This window comes from Neodiprion virginianus, chromosome 2 (assembly GCF_021901495.1).
Source record: "Neodiprion virginianus isolate iyNeoVirg1 chromosome 2, iyNeoVirg1.1, whole genome shotgun sequence".
NCBI lineage: Eukaryota > Metazoa > Arthropoda > Insecta > Hymenoptera > Diprionidae > Neodiprion > Neodiprion virginianus.
In genome coordinates, this window is record NC_060878.1 from 42,615,378 (window position 1) to 42,628,042 (window position 12,665).

The window sequence follows — 12,665 nt, forward strand, 5'->3', positions numbered from 1 at the left end:
GCCAGCCGAGGTAGATTTCTAGCCGCTGTTTTTGTCGAGTAACAAACGAATGAGAAATGTCACAGAAGAGAGTGAGAGAATGAAAAGAAGAGGCGTCTCAGCTTTCAATTAAAAAACAGACACATGGGTGCTTGGTTTCTTTTGGCCGAAATACTTTCTCAGCAATCGTATTTGTTACTAACGTTAGTGTAATCCAACGAACAGAAACAGCAAGAAATGAACAAAAACAAGGAAATCATCGTTCTGGACCACAAAAGATCGAACGCAATAAATATCGGAATGACGAAACTGCCACCGCCAAGATCCATCAAGACCGCAATTTTGAAAATGGACGCTACAATCATGAATAGGGAAGGAATTGAGGTGAGAGGCATAAAATTAGACATCGTATCGCAAGGACATTATACTCTCGCATCGAGATGGCACAAAGTTTCGAGAGATCCGATCATTTTTATTTCCTTTATATTTGCTTTCGTAGAAACTGTTGACAATGTTGCCAACCGAGGAAGAAAGATCGAGGATACAAGAAGCCCAAGCTGCGAATCCAGACCTTCCTCTAGGCTCTGCCGAACAATTCCTCTTGACACTGGCGTCCATCTCAGAACTTCCCGCGCGATTGAAATTGTGGGCTTTCAAACTCGATTTCGAAAACTCCGAAAAGGTGGGTAAAATGGTGAAACACAGTTTTCTCGGTCGTGTGTGCACGGATTCTTCAACGATGGCACTGTACGGTACTCTATTATGAATAGACGTGGTCATGACTGTTGAAATTCCTGCATCGATCGGTCTTTAATTGAATGATCGCAAGATAACCAAATTATATACCCGATGCATCGCATGCGCCTTTTTATACGTCGTAGGCCCATCAATGTTTACATGGATGTTAGTCGTAGATTCGTGGTTACAGGAAATAGCGGATCCCTTGATGGACCTGAAGCAAGGAATGGAGACTTTAAAAGTGAACAAGACATTTCGCGGAATTCTGAGCACGCTTCTCTCGATCGGGATATTCCTAAATGGAAACGAGGTACCGAAAGATTGCAAAATACTGTCTGGTTAATTCCTTAATTCCTCAGCTGTGACGGTAACCACATGAAGCATTTCTCAGCACTCTGCAGCTAATCTTCTGTGTCTGAAAATTTTTTACCATGAATATTCACCTCGTTTTCTTAGCTTGATTAATAGTCTTTCATGGATCACGGAAAGACTTTGAGCTGATTTTCGGGTAATCCCATTTCAGGTGAAAGGATTTCAACTCGAGTACCTGGCCAAAGTACCTGAAGTCAAAGACACTGTACACAAACACTCTTTGCTACATCATCTCTGTCACATGGTAATGGAAAAGTTTCCTGACTCGACCGACTTGTACTCCGAGGTAAAATACTTGCACATTGTCACTTATTTTTCTATCTCAAGTTTGGTAGCCAATCTAACGCGTCTCTTATTCTCCTTTATCGATACCACTACGTCACAATAGATCGGTGCCGTGACTAGAGCATCAAAGATAGACTTTGACGAAATCTCCAGCAGCATAGGAAAGTTGGAAAACGAGTGCAAAGCATCCTGGGATCATCTGAAATTGATTGCCAAACACGATGGTTCGACCATGATGAAAGTGAAGTGAGTAACATGAACTAGCGTGTCATTTTTCACTTTTTACTTTCCGTTAGCTCAAAGTATTCTATCGACTTCGATTATTTCGGCGTGCTGCAAAAGGATACGCGGTAGTGCCTCATTAAATATTTTGCGGCACGTCTGTTTCTGACAGTGATTTTACAGGATTTTTTATCCACAAATAAGAAATTACAAAAAAACGATGCTGCTGTGGGAAAATTTAACAGTAAATCTGAAACCTTTTTACTATGAAAGTTGGCTCTTGCCCAACCAATTTGCCATTAATTACTTGGACCGCATTTTCCCAAGCCTCTATTTTCGATATCCTTTACTGTAATATTTATTATTTATATAAGGTCTTTGAAGCTTCCGAGGTTTGATTCTGAATCAGACTTGGCTACTAGGATGGAGCCACGTTTGCAAACGGTAAACATTGCATTTTACGAAAGGTCGGCAACATACCGTTTCCAATCGCGGCTTCATCCCGGAAGTCAAGTCTTATCATAACAAGTATGTATCATGCATACTTACATGTGTAATACATGTATGTATTAACGTTCACAAAACTCGGCCTCAGCTGTAGCAGTTCACGAAACTCCACAAGATGATCCAGTAGATGTCACAGTACAAGAGACATATCAAGCTTTATTTCGTTCACCACTGCATTTCAACCGCTGTAGTGTTATTTTCATTTATTCCAGGATGTCTGACTTTCTGTCTGATTGTGCCGAGCGTATAATCGTCCTCGGTATCGTACACAGACGAATAATAAATCGATTTCACAAGTTCATACTTTGGCTGGGTATACCCCTCCATCGTCTTCAAGACACGAAGCCAAACGAGTTTTGTAGAATAATATCCGAATTCGCTCTCGAATTCCGAACTACAAGGGAGAGGGTAATACAGCAGCTGGAGAAGAAAGCCAATCACCGCGAGAGAAATAAAACGAGAGGAAAGATGATAACAGAGGTAAGGCAAGGGGCGGTATATATAGTAAACGTGCCTATCGGCCACAGATCAAAGTGGTGGGTCACTCAAAACTCATTTCTTCTCCTCTTGGAGTCAACCGCGTGGTCCGAACTGGTAAGCAAAGCTCCGCCTCCGGGGGTTGTCCGCTTTGTTTCAGGTTGGCAAGTTTCGAACAAAAGAAGACAGGGAAGACGCGGAGCTGAGACAAGTCCTGGGATGCGATATCTCAAATGTCGAAACAATTCACGGAACTCTGCCGTGGAGGAGACAACGAAAGGAAGGTACGTTTACGAAGGATCAAATGATAAATTAGAAGAGTCGCCGAGGTGAATACACATCCACTTATACAGACGGAACACCCCGCCGCGCCCATTTAACGATTGATCCGAACCGGGATTTGGGAAGTACCTACTCGGTATAAAAAAAAGTTACGTTGCTGACTTCGCTTCGTGATTCTCGAGCCCAAAGCAGGAAACAATCTTTTTCAGGCATGATTGCCAAGCGGAGTGTCTAGTAGATTTGACGATGCGAATAGTGTCATTTCGAAAGTTCTATTTTAGGCGGGAATGCGTTACCTGACTTGCATAATTCTTCTGAGTGTTGGATTTTGTGTGAATTGTATTTTATAAAGAAGGAACAAAGCTAATGGCGGCTGTAAACACGATCATGTAGCCGTGCACGAGACGGAAAGGAAAATGCCCCCCCGCCGACAGTAAATAAATATTTCCCATCTATCCGCTCGACGACTCAATCACAACAATTTTTAATCGAGGGCTAAAGGGGTTTCCGTCAAAGCAAAGATATACGTATGTATATGTATACCCCGGCAGTTATTACTAGATGAAAAAATATCCGTCGGTTCGTTATACATCCTATTTAATTCACCGAATCAAATCGGTATCCACTAATTTTCCGAGATATAGCCATATTGATAAGCGAAGCTTTTCAGTCGGTAGGAACGAGTGATTGCCTAACACTTTTGAGGATGAGCTGTTGATTATTCGAAAAGTGTTCTAATAACTTTGAATATTTCTGCACTCGAAACGAATGCTGACTGTGTGCCTACACGTGTGGCACTAGATAAACCCCACGAGCTGAAATAAATTTTCGCGGCCTGTTTTTCAAAACGACGAGCCCGACCGTAACGCAAGATTTAAGGTACCTACCCCTCTGGGATACGGGAGTATTTTTTCTTTTTTGATGCCCGCGACGATATCGTAAACGAACGCAAAATATGAAATACAGAGGGACTTCCGCTGGTTTACAACGTGCGACGCATCAGGCTGTAACGGCAGGGCCGTTTCCGGAGGTACGGGGTTTCTATGCTAGACCTTTACAGAAGCACACAGAGAATGAGGAATAACAGGGGGGTGAGCTTAGTCGTAAAGCTGCCGCGGCCCAGGCTTGAGAAAACTCCCTTATTTCACGAGTCCCGTAGATATGTATCGAAATGTATCGTCGGCGTGAAAAATTTCATCACGGAATGCAACACCCTGACTGGCTGATTAATGATTTAAACCACGCTGTGGGCTGGATTTTCGTTTTTCAGGTCGCACAGTCCTGGGTCCCCTCTTGAGGGACGAATCCACGAATGGCAATCTGACCGACGGAGATGACGAACTTCTCGAGTCCCTCGTCAAGACTGCAACGAAGACTCCGGCCACGAGGACGACACCGCGTGAACGAAAGCGGACACGCCACGCCGATCGTAAGTCCCGTAAGTGTGATCCTCGCACCCCGCATCTGCACAATACAACCCGCAACACGCTGCATCCCGCGCACGAGTTCTTCCATTCACACATCTCAAGTCAGATTTGCCATTAAGGGCGCATCGACAGAAATATCAATTTTTTTTCCATCTCACGAATTGTCTCAACAACAAGGCGACAAAACTTCATGCTTGAAGGAGATCGTGATATGCAAAAGAATTTGACACACGGTGATTGCGTATTTTTCTACTATCTACCTAAGCGCACGTTTGCCTTATGCTCCGAGTTTTCCATCACAACATATTCCAGTAGCATGAGTCGTGACGTCGATTATTTTGCCATAATTGCATAAACTACGTGACGTTAGAATCAATGGGCGCTGAGTCAACGGCTTATCGGGAACCGATATGTCTTTATTGTCAGTCCCGACTTCTTTCCTGACCCGACATCATATCGTATTCCGCAGTGGTGCCTCTGAGCTGATCAGACAAATCGTATAAATGCCATTCGTACGCTTCTCGGGGTTGGCTGCTCGCAGAAGCGCATTGTGTGCACACATACGAAATATCAACAAGGAAACTAACAAATTCACCGATAGTTCAGACTGCGGATACAGGTATTCGCTGCCGTTGGTCCTCGACGATACCCGACTTTTCTTTACTGCCAATTCAATTCGCGTTGTTTTACTGCCATCCTCGAGGAATTTCGACATGTCCACCTCTCCAGATATCATTTTGATTGATTGCGTTTCAGCAGTAGGTTGAGAGATTTTATGACGTCTATTTTTCGCAATATGTAAAGGCTTATACGTTATCGAGGAACCTCTAGTCGATATCATCGGAGACAAATCTTTTTTGTTGCAACAGAATCGGTGGCACAAAATTTATCCCCGTGACAGCAACTTTTTATCCGTTAGCTTTCATACACGATATTCGATGAGCGAGTGTGGTCTTCTCGCCTGTTTACTTTTCAAACGTTAATGTTGTATAAACACCGGTTAGAACAGTACATACCAAAGTAAGTAGGGACTGGGAAATTCTCCGGTATTATCAACAGGTACAAGGTTATCAACCTCTGACTGATGAGACTTAAACCATCAATCCCACAGGGAGTCTTGATAGAATTTTGTGTAATGAATCATAGCCGCAACAAAAAAATTAGGAATCCTCGAATGTGAAGCCCTCACGCTGTCGAACATAGAATGCCTGTACAGACACTTGGATTGATTTTGATCCCTTCGATGTCCTAGTAATTTTGCGAACCACGGTTTTGGACGAGCACCGCTTGCACCGTCGGCTGCGCGCCTCGGGCCAAGCAGCGAGCGGAAAAAAACCCGAGGTGCGCGGCCGGCAGTGGCAACGGTGCTCATCCAAAACCGTGGGTCGCAAACTTACTAGAGATATCGAAGAGGACAGAATCAAACTAACAAGGAACAAGGAATATCAGGTCGATCTCTCCGATTTGATTTCTTTTTTGATGCGTTATAGTGGACTAAAAATTAAACGACCCATATTTCTTTTTTATCTGCCGTTAAACACTTTAAGGGGGTGAAACGAACCTCCAAAATAAGGCATGTCGAGGAGCGATTAGAGTTATTGGTTTCTTTTTTTTTTTTTTTAATTGAGAAAATTACATTTTCCATTTCTTGTGATGAGAAGACATTTCCAGTTGGATTGGTTGAAAGATATTATATTCTTGTGGGTGAAATGGCCAAATCGTCGGTCGATATGCTTTACTTTGGAGGGTGGTTTCACCCCCTGAAAATGTTTAACCGCGGATGAAAAAAAAAAAAAAAATACATGTCGCTTAATTTTCAGTCTACTATAACATATTACAAAAGAAATCAAATCGGAGAGATGTATCTGGAACACCTTCCTTGTAGGTGTCTGTACACCACGGTTATACTTTGTAATATGCTGTCTGAGCTACTGGGGTATTGACCAACTCGGAGGTAGGTGTAGGTTATCGTTTGAAGTTGGGTAACGCTGACATCGTCTATAAAGCGAACGAGAGGTATTAGAAACAAGCGTTGTGCAGACAGCTATGATATTTCGAAGAGCTGATTCCTGCTGCTCCGGGTGGACCGGAGTGGCGCATGTCTCTGCGGCTGCTTCAATTAACCGAGCTAACATCATCCAAAAATATCTACTAATGTATTTTAATATTTCAATAGCGCGAACGTGAACCCTTGCTGATCCTACTATGTCGTTTTACCAAGAATTTATTGCAATTGTATCAGAGCGATTACGTGCAAAGAGTATGATTCTCATTTCGAAGTTACTGATATTTTTTAGGGCTAATAACGGAGAATTCATTGCACCTGGTCGCAAGAGTTGAGAACATTGGGTTGACGTTTTTTTTTTTTCAAATTCAGTATTGAGCTTTATCCTGATCTGCAGTTACTCGAGTCTACAGTTTGTGAAGTAACCGATCGGATGCCTACTTCTAACATTCTATAGTGCGTAGAACTTGTCTGTAATTGGTGGGTAAAGTGCATGGTTAGAATGAATCTCGTCTTCGATCTGGAGGAATAAAGGACTCCGATAAATCTATTCCTGCAGCAACGCTCTCGCTATTGAGGGTAGACTACACAGAAGGGGCGCTGGGATGTCCCGATGATGCCCAGGAGACCCAACAGACTATACTATCCGTATACTGTGCCGTTGTGTGTGAAAGGCGTATGTGTATAATAGGCACCGATCGATATAGTAATGCTGCAGGTGGTGGTTTAAGGTTCTCAAGGGCTTCATTTCTCTTTTGTCCTAACAGTGAAGCGATCTCGAACCCGGGAGAACAACACAACGCCGGAAGGTTATCAGCCGTGAAGAACTATTCACGTCGTCTGCCACAAGGTCCATAGGTTTACGATCTTTAGCATGATGTTTTGTCCCTGTTCCAACACACAGTGTGTCTTTATCGCATGCCATTGTCACTCGCTTAATATCACATGGATATATTACAATCCGTCGTCTAAGTCACTGAAATATAAAAATACTGGAACGTGCCCTGCAGTAGGAAGAGCCGTGTCGAGAGACACCCTCACAATTGGCATCTTTTCTACTGGGGTCACCCGTGAGCGGTAAAAGCATTGTACAGTTACTAGAAAATGTCACTTTCCGGCATATCTGTGTCCATTCAATATCACTAAATATATTTTCCCTTCATGCCAGCCACGCAACTTTTGTATCGGACTGTAGCAAGAGAGATGAAGATATTGCCACTAGTGACGGTCTCTTTCAGCACGAATTTTCTTACCGTAGCGCACGTCCCAGTAATGTTATTGTTCAGTGGTCTAGAATTCGCCTGCAAGCTTTTAATTGCTTACTGCGACTACACTCGAGCAAATTCTTTCCGATCCGAAGTATCATGCCGCATTAATAAATAACCAATCGTAGAGCTGTATCGAAGACACGCAAGTTCAAGAGCTAAACCATAACCGCTGACAGTAAAATAATTTCTTCTTGTATTGTCGATGACGCTTGCGAGCCGAATCGGGGACAACCCCACATATTTCCGTGTTGTCGCAAACTTTGTCCGATCATTTGAAACTGATTGATTCAGCAAGCTGCCTCGGTGTTACAAAAGGACTGAAAACAGCACACCTTAAATAATTAATCACTGGTACTGAAAATGAGTTTAGAAAATGTCTGCATTCTGCAATATTCGCGGATTAATTATGCGCTGATTGAGTAGGTATTAGTTTTGACAGAGGAATACACACGCTCGTTAAGAGTCGTCAGGGGTAAAGACTTTTTAAACTGTTTTCATTTATACCTACTTGGCATCGGGAAAACTGTATCTACGTGTAAACGTACAAAACGGAGGAAACTGGAATGCTAATTAGGGGTGATAATTGCGGCAACAGATTTTGATTAGCTGGATAAATCAAATCAATTAAAATTACAAGGAAATTATCTCGTGGGCCTGGCTAGCCGAATGGCAATACCTTCCGAGGAAATTAACAAGTGCGACGACATTCGTGTTGTTGAGGAAACGAAGACGTCTCATTCCGGTGAAAAATTAACGTACCTACGCACGAGGAAACCTTCTATTTCTTACTTTCATGCCTTTCAATTGCTACAGTCCGTTACCACCGGGATTAATCAATCCACTGGACTTCGTATTGAAAATAAAAAATATTTGCTACATTGTTGACATTCGGGTAGGTATTCGCAAATTTATCATCTTGAAATATCAGCAATGGCTATTATGTGTGATTGCACCGATGCAGTTGAATCGATTGATTTACCTATCAGTAGCAACATGGCCTGGCATGCGCATGTCTGCATATGTGCATTACACTTATATATTTAGGTATTTGACAGTTTTTCGTCTAGTTTTCCATACGCTTAAAACAGCCCCTAAAATCGGATGTTTTTAACATCGTCCTTCATGTATAAAAGTGACTTTTGTTTCGAATGTATTTTGATAATGTAGACATACTCACCTTCTGAATTTTTAGATTTCTTTTGTAATTTGTTTTGACGTGATTCCAACCCACGGATTAACAATGATCCTACAATCCCCAGAGTTTCAACAAATCAACGTTTATCATGCAAACGCTAACGTACTTGATAAAAATATTTTATCTATACATTTTCGTTAACATTCTTAGAGGAAAGAGAACGATCAGGACGTTTGGAGAGAGTTTCTCATAACAATTTGGTGAAATGAGCCGGGATTACGTCATATGAATTTCACGGCTCAAGTACTACTCACAATTAGCGTAATCGCGGCGTTGAACCTCCTCTGTTACACCTAGGGATAATCCAATGGCCCCTTGATTGTATTTTTTGCACTTTGCCCCTGTGCCGCAAAATTCTTTTTAACGGCAATTCCTTGAGGACGAATTTAAAAACAACGTGTCCGACTTAATTTCCCTCCTCTGGGTGCACTGGCTCTGTATTAGAAATTACGTCAGTTGCGGAAAGAGCCGGCACGGTTGCCATATCAGCGAGAGAGAATCGTCTACCTTTTGGGTACCGATTCATCCCTGAGTTTTAATCGATCTTTATTCTTCGGCTTCATGCTAGTGGGTGTCTCAACGAGTGAGTGGCTATTTATGAGAAGGCACTGTTAAACGCTTGCTACAGAAAGCTTGCAGCATGAGTTCGTGTGTAGAATCGAGCAGATGGTATGCCGGTGTGTCGTGGATCGTACATTTCGCACGAAAGATCCATTGACTGAATTCTCGCGCAAGGAATAGGTACCTGCCTCTAATATGTAGAAGTTTCGCGACAACGCTTACATGAAAGCTGTGGATCTGTTACAGTGCGTAGAACATTGAAGAATGGTCTCTCGGAAGAAGAGAAGAAGCACATCGCCGCATACATCAAGGGCTATTGACTGTGATACATGGAAATCGCGCGAGCGGAAGAAATCTCGGAGTTTTTGACGGAAGCTGGGCGAAGACTGCGCCGTCCATACTGGCGAGGGCTGAAGCAACTCCTGCGTTTTTAAGCGACGCGCGTTTCAGAAAGTTATGTTAGTCTTATCTCGTAAACTCCTTCTACTTTTTTTTAGGATTACACCGGATCCTAAGCCTTCCTATTATGAATATCTTGCCAAACTTGCGACAGTCAAATATTGGCTGAAGCATTATTAAGTAAACTTATTACGTATAAAGATGAAACTCGATGATTTCGGTCCAAAGTATATACGCATTATACATTACGAGTAAAGTCGTAATATGAGAGAAATTCTGGGTACTTTACTCGCCTTAAGAAATTAGTACGTTGTGTATCTAAGGCGGAAAAAAAGCGATTACGAGTATACGATTTACTGCCTGAACGAAACGAGGTTGGTGATCACACGAGTGGAATCGCCTTCCGCCCATCATGCGCATGATTTGTTTTTTTTTGTCGTAGTCCTTTTGAAAATTCGCCTTGTCGCGCATGTGAAACGGTTGCAAGAAATTACTGTTCTCGTGTGCACTTTACAAGCGAGCCGACATGAAACTTTGCACCCGTTACGAGTGTGCATGAAAACGGCAATTTTGCGCCGGTTTCACATACGCGAAAAGGCGGTGTCTCAAGGGGGGTTGGACAAAAAAGTAATCCGTGTAGGTAGGTATCTATCCATCCATCTATCTATCTATCTATCTATCTATCTATCTATCTACCTACCTACCTACCTATCTACCTACCTACTCACCTGCCCGCCTACCTGTCCATCCATCTATTGGTCTACCCTTCTATCCTTCTATTCCTCTATTCATCTATCTACATACCTACCTACGTATCTATAATCTATTTATCCAACTATGTATCGACGTATCTATCAATAGATCGTACTCGATTCCTTTGTATACTTGCCTCTGTTCGTATGCAATTTGGGCAGGTAATGAATCCTCACATTTAAAATACTTGCAGTACACTGCAAGTTGCGGCTGCTAGTCACGCCGAAACCCTGTCAGCGTTCCTTCATTTTCAATGCTCACGATCAAACTCGAGTAAAAAAATTACTATTGCATCGACTACTTTGGGGATTGACGGATATTTGTCGTTGATGTTACTACAATTTTTGTAACTGCAATTTTTCTTCCTGGTAAACTGGACTGTCGATCTAGTAACTCGTGTTATCGAAGTAATTTCAACAGGACACTACGTTACCTTTCATTTTCCCAGAGTTGTCGTAAATCCGACAGTAATATTTTTCCGTATAGGTATATCCGTCACACTTTATTCGTTATCATTATCATGCGCTGGTTCATTGTGAACTGAAGCAGACGATGAATTCCTCTCATTCGATATTACGAATCAACGAATGATATGCCATTCTTGAAGTCCGTGGGTTATCCCCGTGTTTCCATCTTTCAAGAATCAGAACCGAGGTATTGCAGACTAGGTTTTCCCCGCCCGAGAATGCAACTACACGGATTCCTAACGGTTCAAGTTAGGAAACAGTTCAGTCATGTACGTACCCTTATATTTTCAATGCAGAATATATTTCAGCTAATTTGAAGTAGAGACGAGCAACGTTGCATAACTGTCTGGTTAGATGGTTGTGCATATAATTGTACTGTGCTCTGGTATAACACGAAACGTGCCGGTTACTATTTCAATTTTTTTCTGAATGGCCAACTTGGACGTGTTCGAACATGCTTTCGTACTATTATTCAGCGATCCTGCAAACACAACGATTTCAATTAATTTCTTTACCTGCTGTTATCGATCCACTTAGAATTCTCCACCACGCTGCAAACTACCTCTGGCATTATATCACGAATTATGTAAAATACAAAAATCGGTCAATAATTATGTTATAAAGGCGGGGGTTTTGGTTTAGAGTTGTAATGAAAAAGTGGTGATAAGATTAGCTTTTGATTCGCGAATTGTGCCTCCGTTATTTTTAATCTGGATCTAACCGTGCCAGATATATATTATATATAATGCCGAAATCTTTCCATAATCTGAACATCGTATGAAATCACAACGAATGGAGATTTCTATTAAAATATAATAACTGCTAGAAGTTCGCTAAATTGGGATTGGAGAGCAACGTAGGTAGTCAAATTTTTTTTCTATACCATATTCACAATACCATACACTATTATACATCTAATAAAATGAATATAATTTAATGTTCAAGTGTCATTTTATCAAGCGCGGAAGCCCTATTGCATGCATCAATTTCTTCAACGATACAAAATTGAGAATGTAGATCTGCCAAAGCATCCTTTTCCCCGCTCGTGTTTCCTAATTAAATTCGACAGAAAGAATAAAAGTCTAAACGTCCATATAACAAAGTGTGTTTGCGACACAGTTTATTCATATTAACCTTCCTCCATCTTTAACAACGTACAATATTCAATAATGAAAACATTGTTTGATAATAATAATAGTAATAATAATAATAATAATAATGATGATATTAATAGTAATGACGATAAAAATTAATAGTCATAACATTAATAAGAAATGATAGTAACAATGATAAACATTTGTGCGATATATTTTGGAAAGCTTGAGAATTGGGGACAGCAAGACTTCAGATAAATGTTTTTTTTTTTTTTTTTCTTCGCAACATCAATAAGGTGGAGGTAAGTACATAATGTCACACACGATCGTAGAAATAAGATCTATTATTATGTAAAAAAACTCCCTTCCGAATTATCATAGTCCTCCTCTGTACACGGTAAATACTTGCATATCTACCGATCGCCGAAACCGCGTTTTCGAAACGCAAGTAGGATATGTTCTAGGCATACTAAATATTAAACATCGGCACGGGTATCAATTGCCTTGCGTAGTAAAAAATGCCGTTTCATTTATTTTACAATTTTCCCTTCCTCTCGCTCTATCGCACTTTCTATAATTCTCATTGAAATGTCAGGACGTACCACGGGCCTGCATGTTTTCATCATTGTGCCAT

The 12,665-nt window shown here is 41.5% G+C and overlaps 1 protein-coding gene across 10 annotated transcripts in view; it reads left to right on the forward strand.

Moving 5' to 3' along the window:
* Window positions 1–12,533, forward strand: part of LOC124299060 (FH1/FH2 domain-containing protein 3) — a 73,723-nt gene extending 61,190 nt beyond the window's left edge. For 3 of the 10 annotated variants that reach the window (XM_046751939.1, XM_046751938.1, XM_046751940.1), the window contains 9 exons: window positions 203–363; window positions 479–661; window positions 908–1,027; window positions 1,241–1,375; window positions 1,478–1,620; window positions 2,316–2,583; window positions 2,741–2,864; window positions 4,133–4,300; window positions 9,565–12,533. In XM_046751939.1, the coding sequence (XP_046607895.1) occupies window positions 203–363; window positions 479–661; window positions 908–1,027; window positions 1,241–1,375; window positions 1,478–1,620; window positions 2,316–2,583; window positions 2,741–2,864; window positions 4,133–4,300; window positions 9,565–9,638 (1,376 nt within the window). In that variant the 3' untranslated portion in view covers window positions 9,639–12,533. Of the gene's footprint in view, window positions 1–202; window positions 364–478; window positions 662–907; window positions 1,028–1,240; window positions 1,376–1,477; window positions 1,621–2,315; window positions 2,584–2,740; window positions 2,865–4,132; window positions 4,301–7,061; window positions 7,145–9,564 lie in introns of all 10 variants that reach the window. The other 7 variants (XM_046751932.1, XM_046751941.1, XM_046751934.1 and 4 more) reach the window with 6 other exon arrangements.
* The last annotated feature ends 132 nt before the right edge of the window (window positions 12,534–12,665 follow it).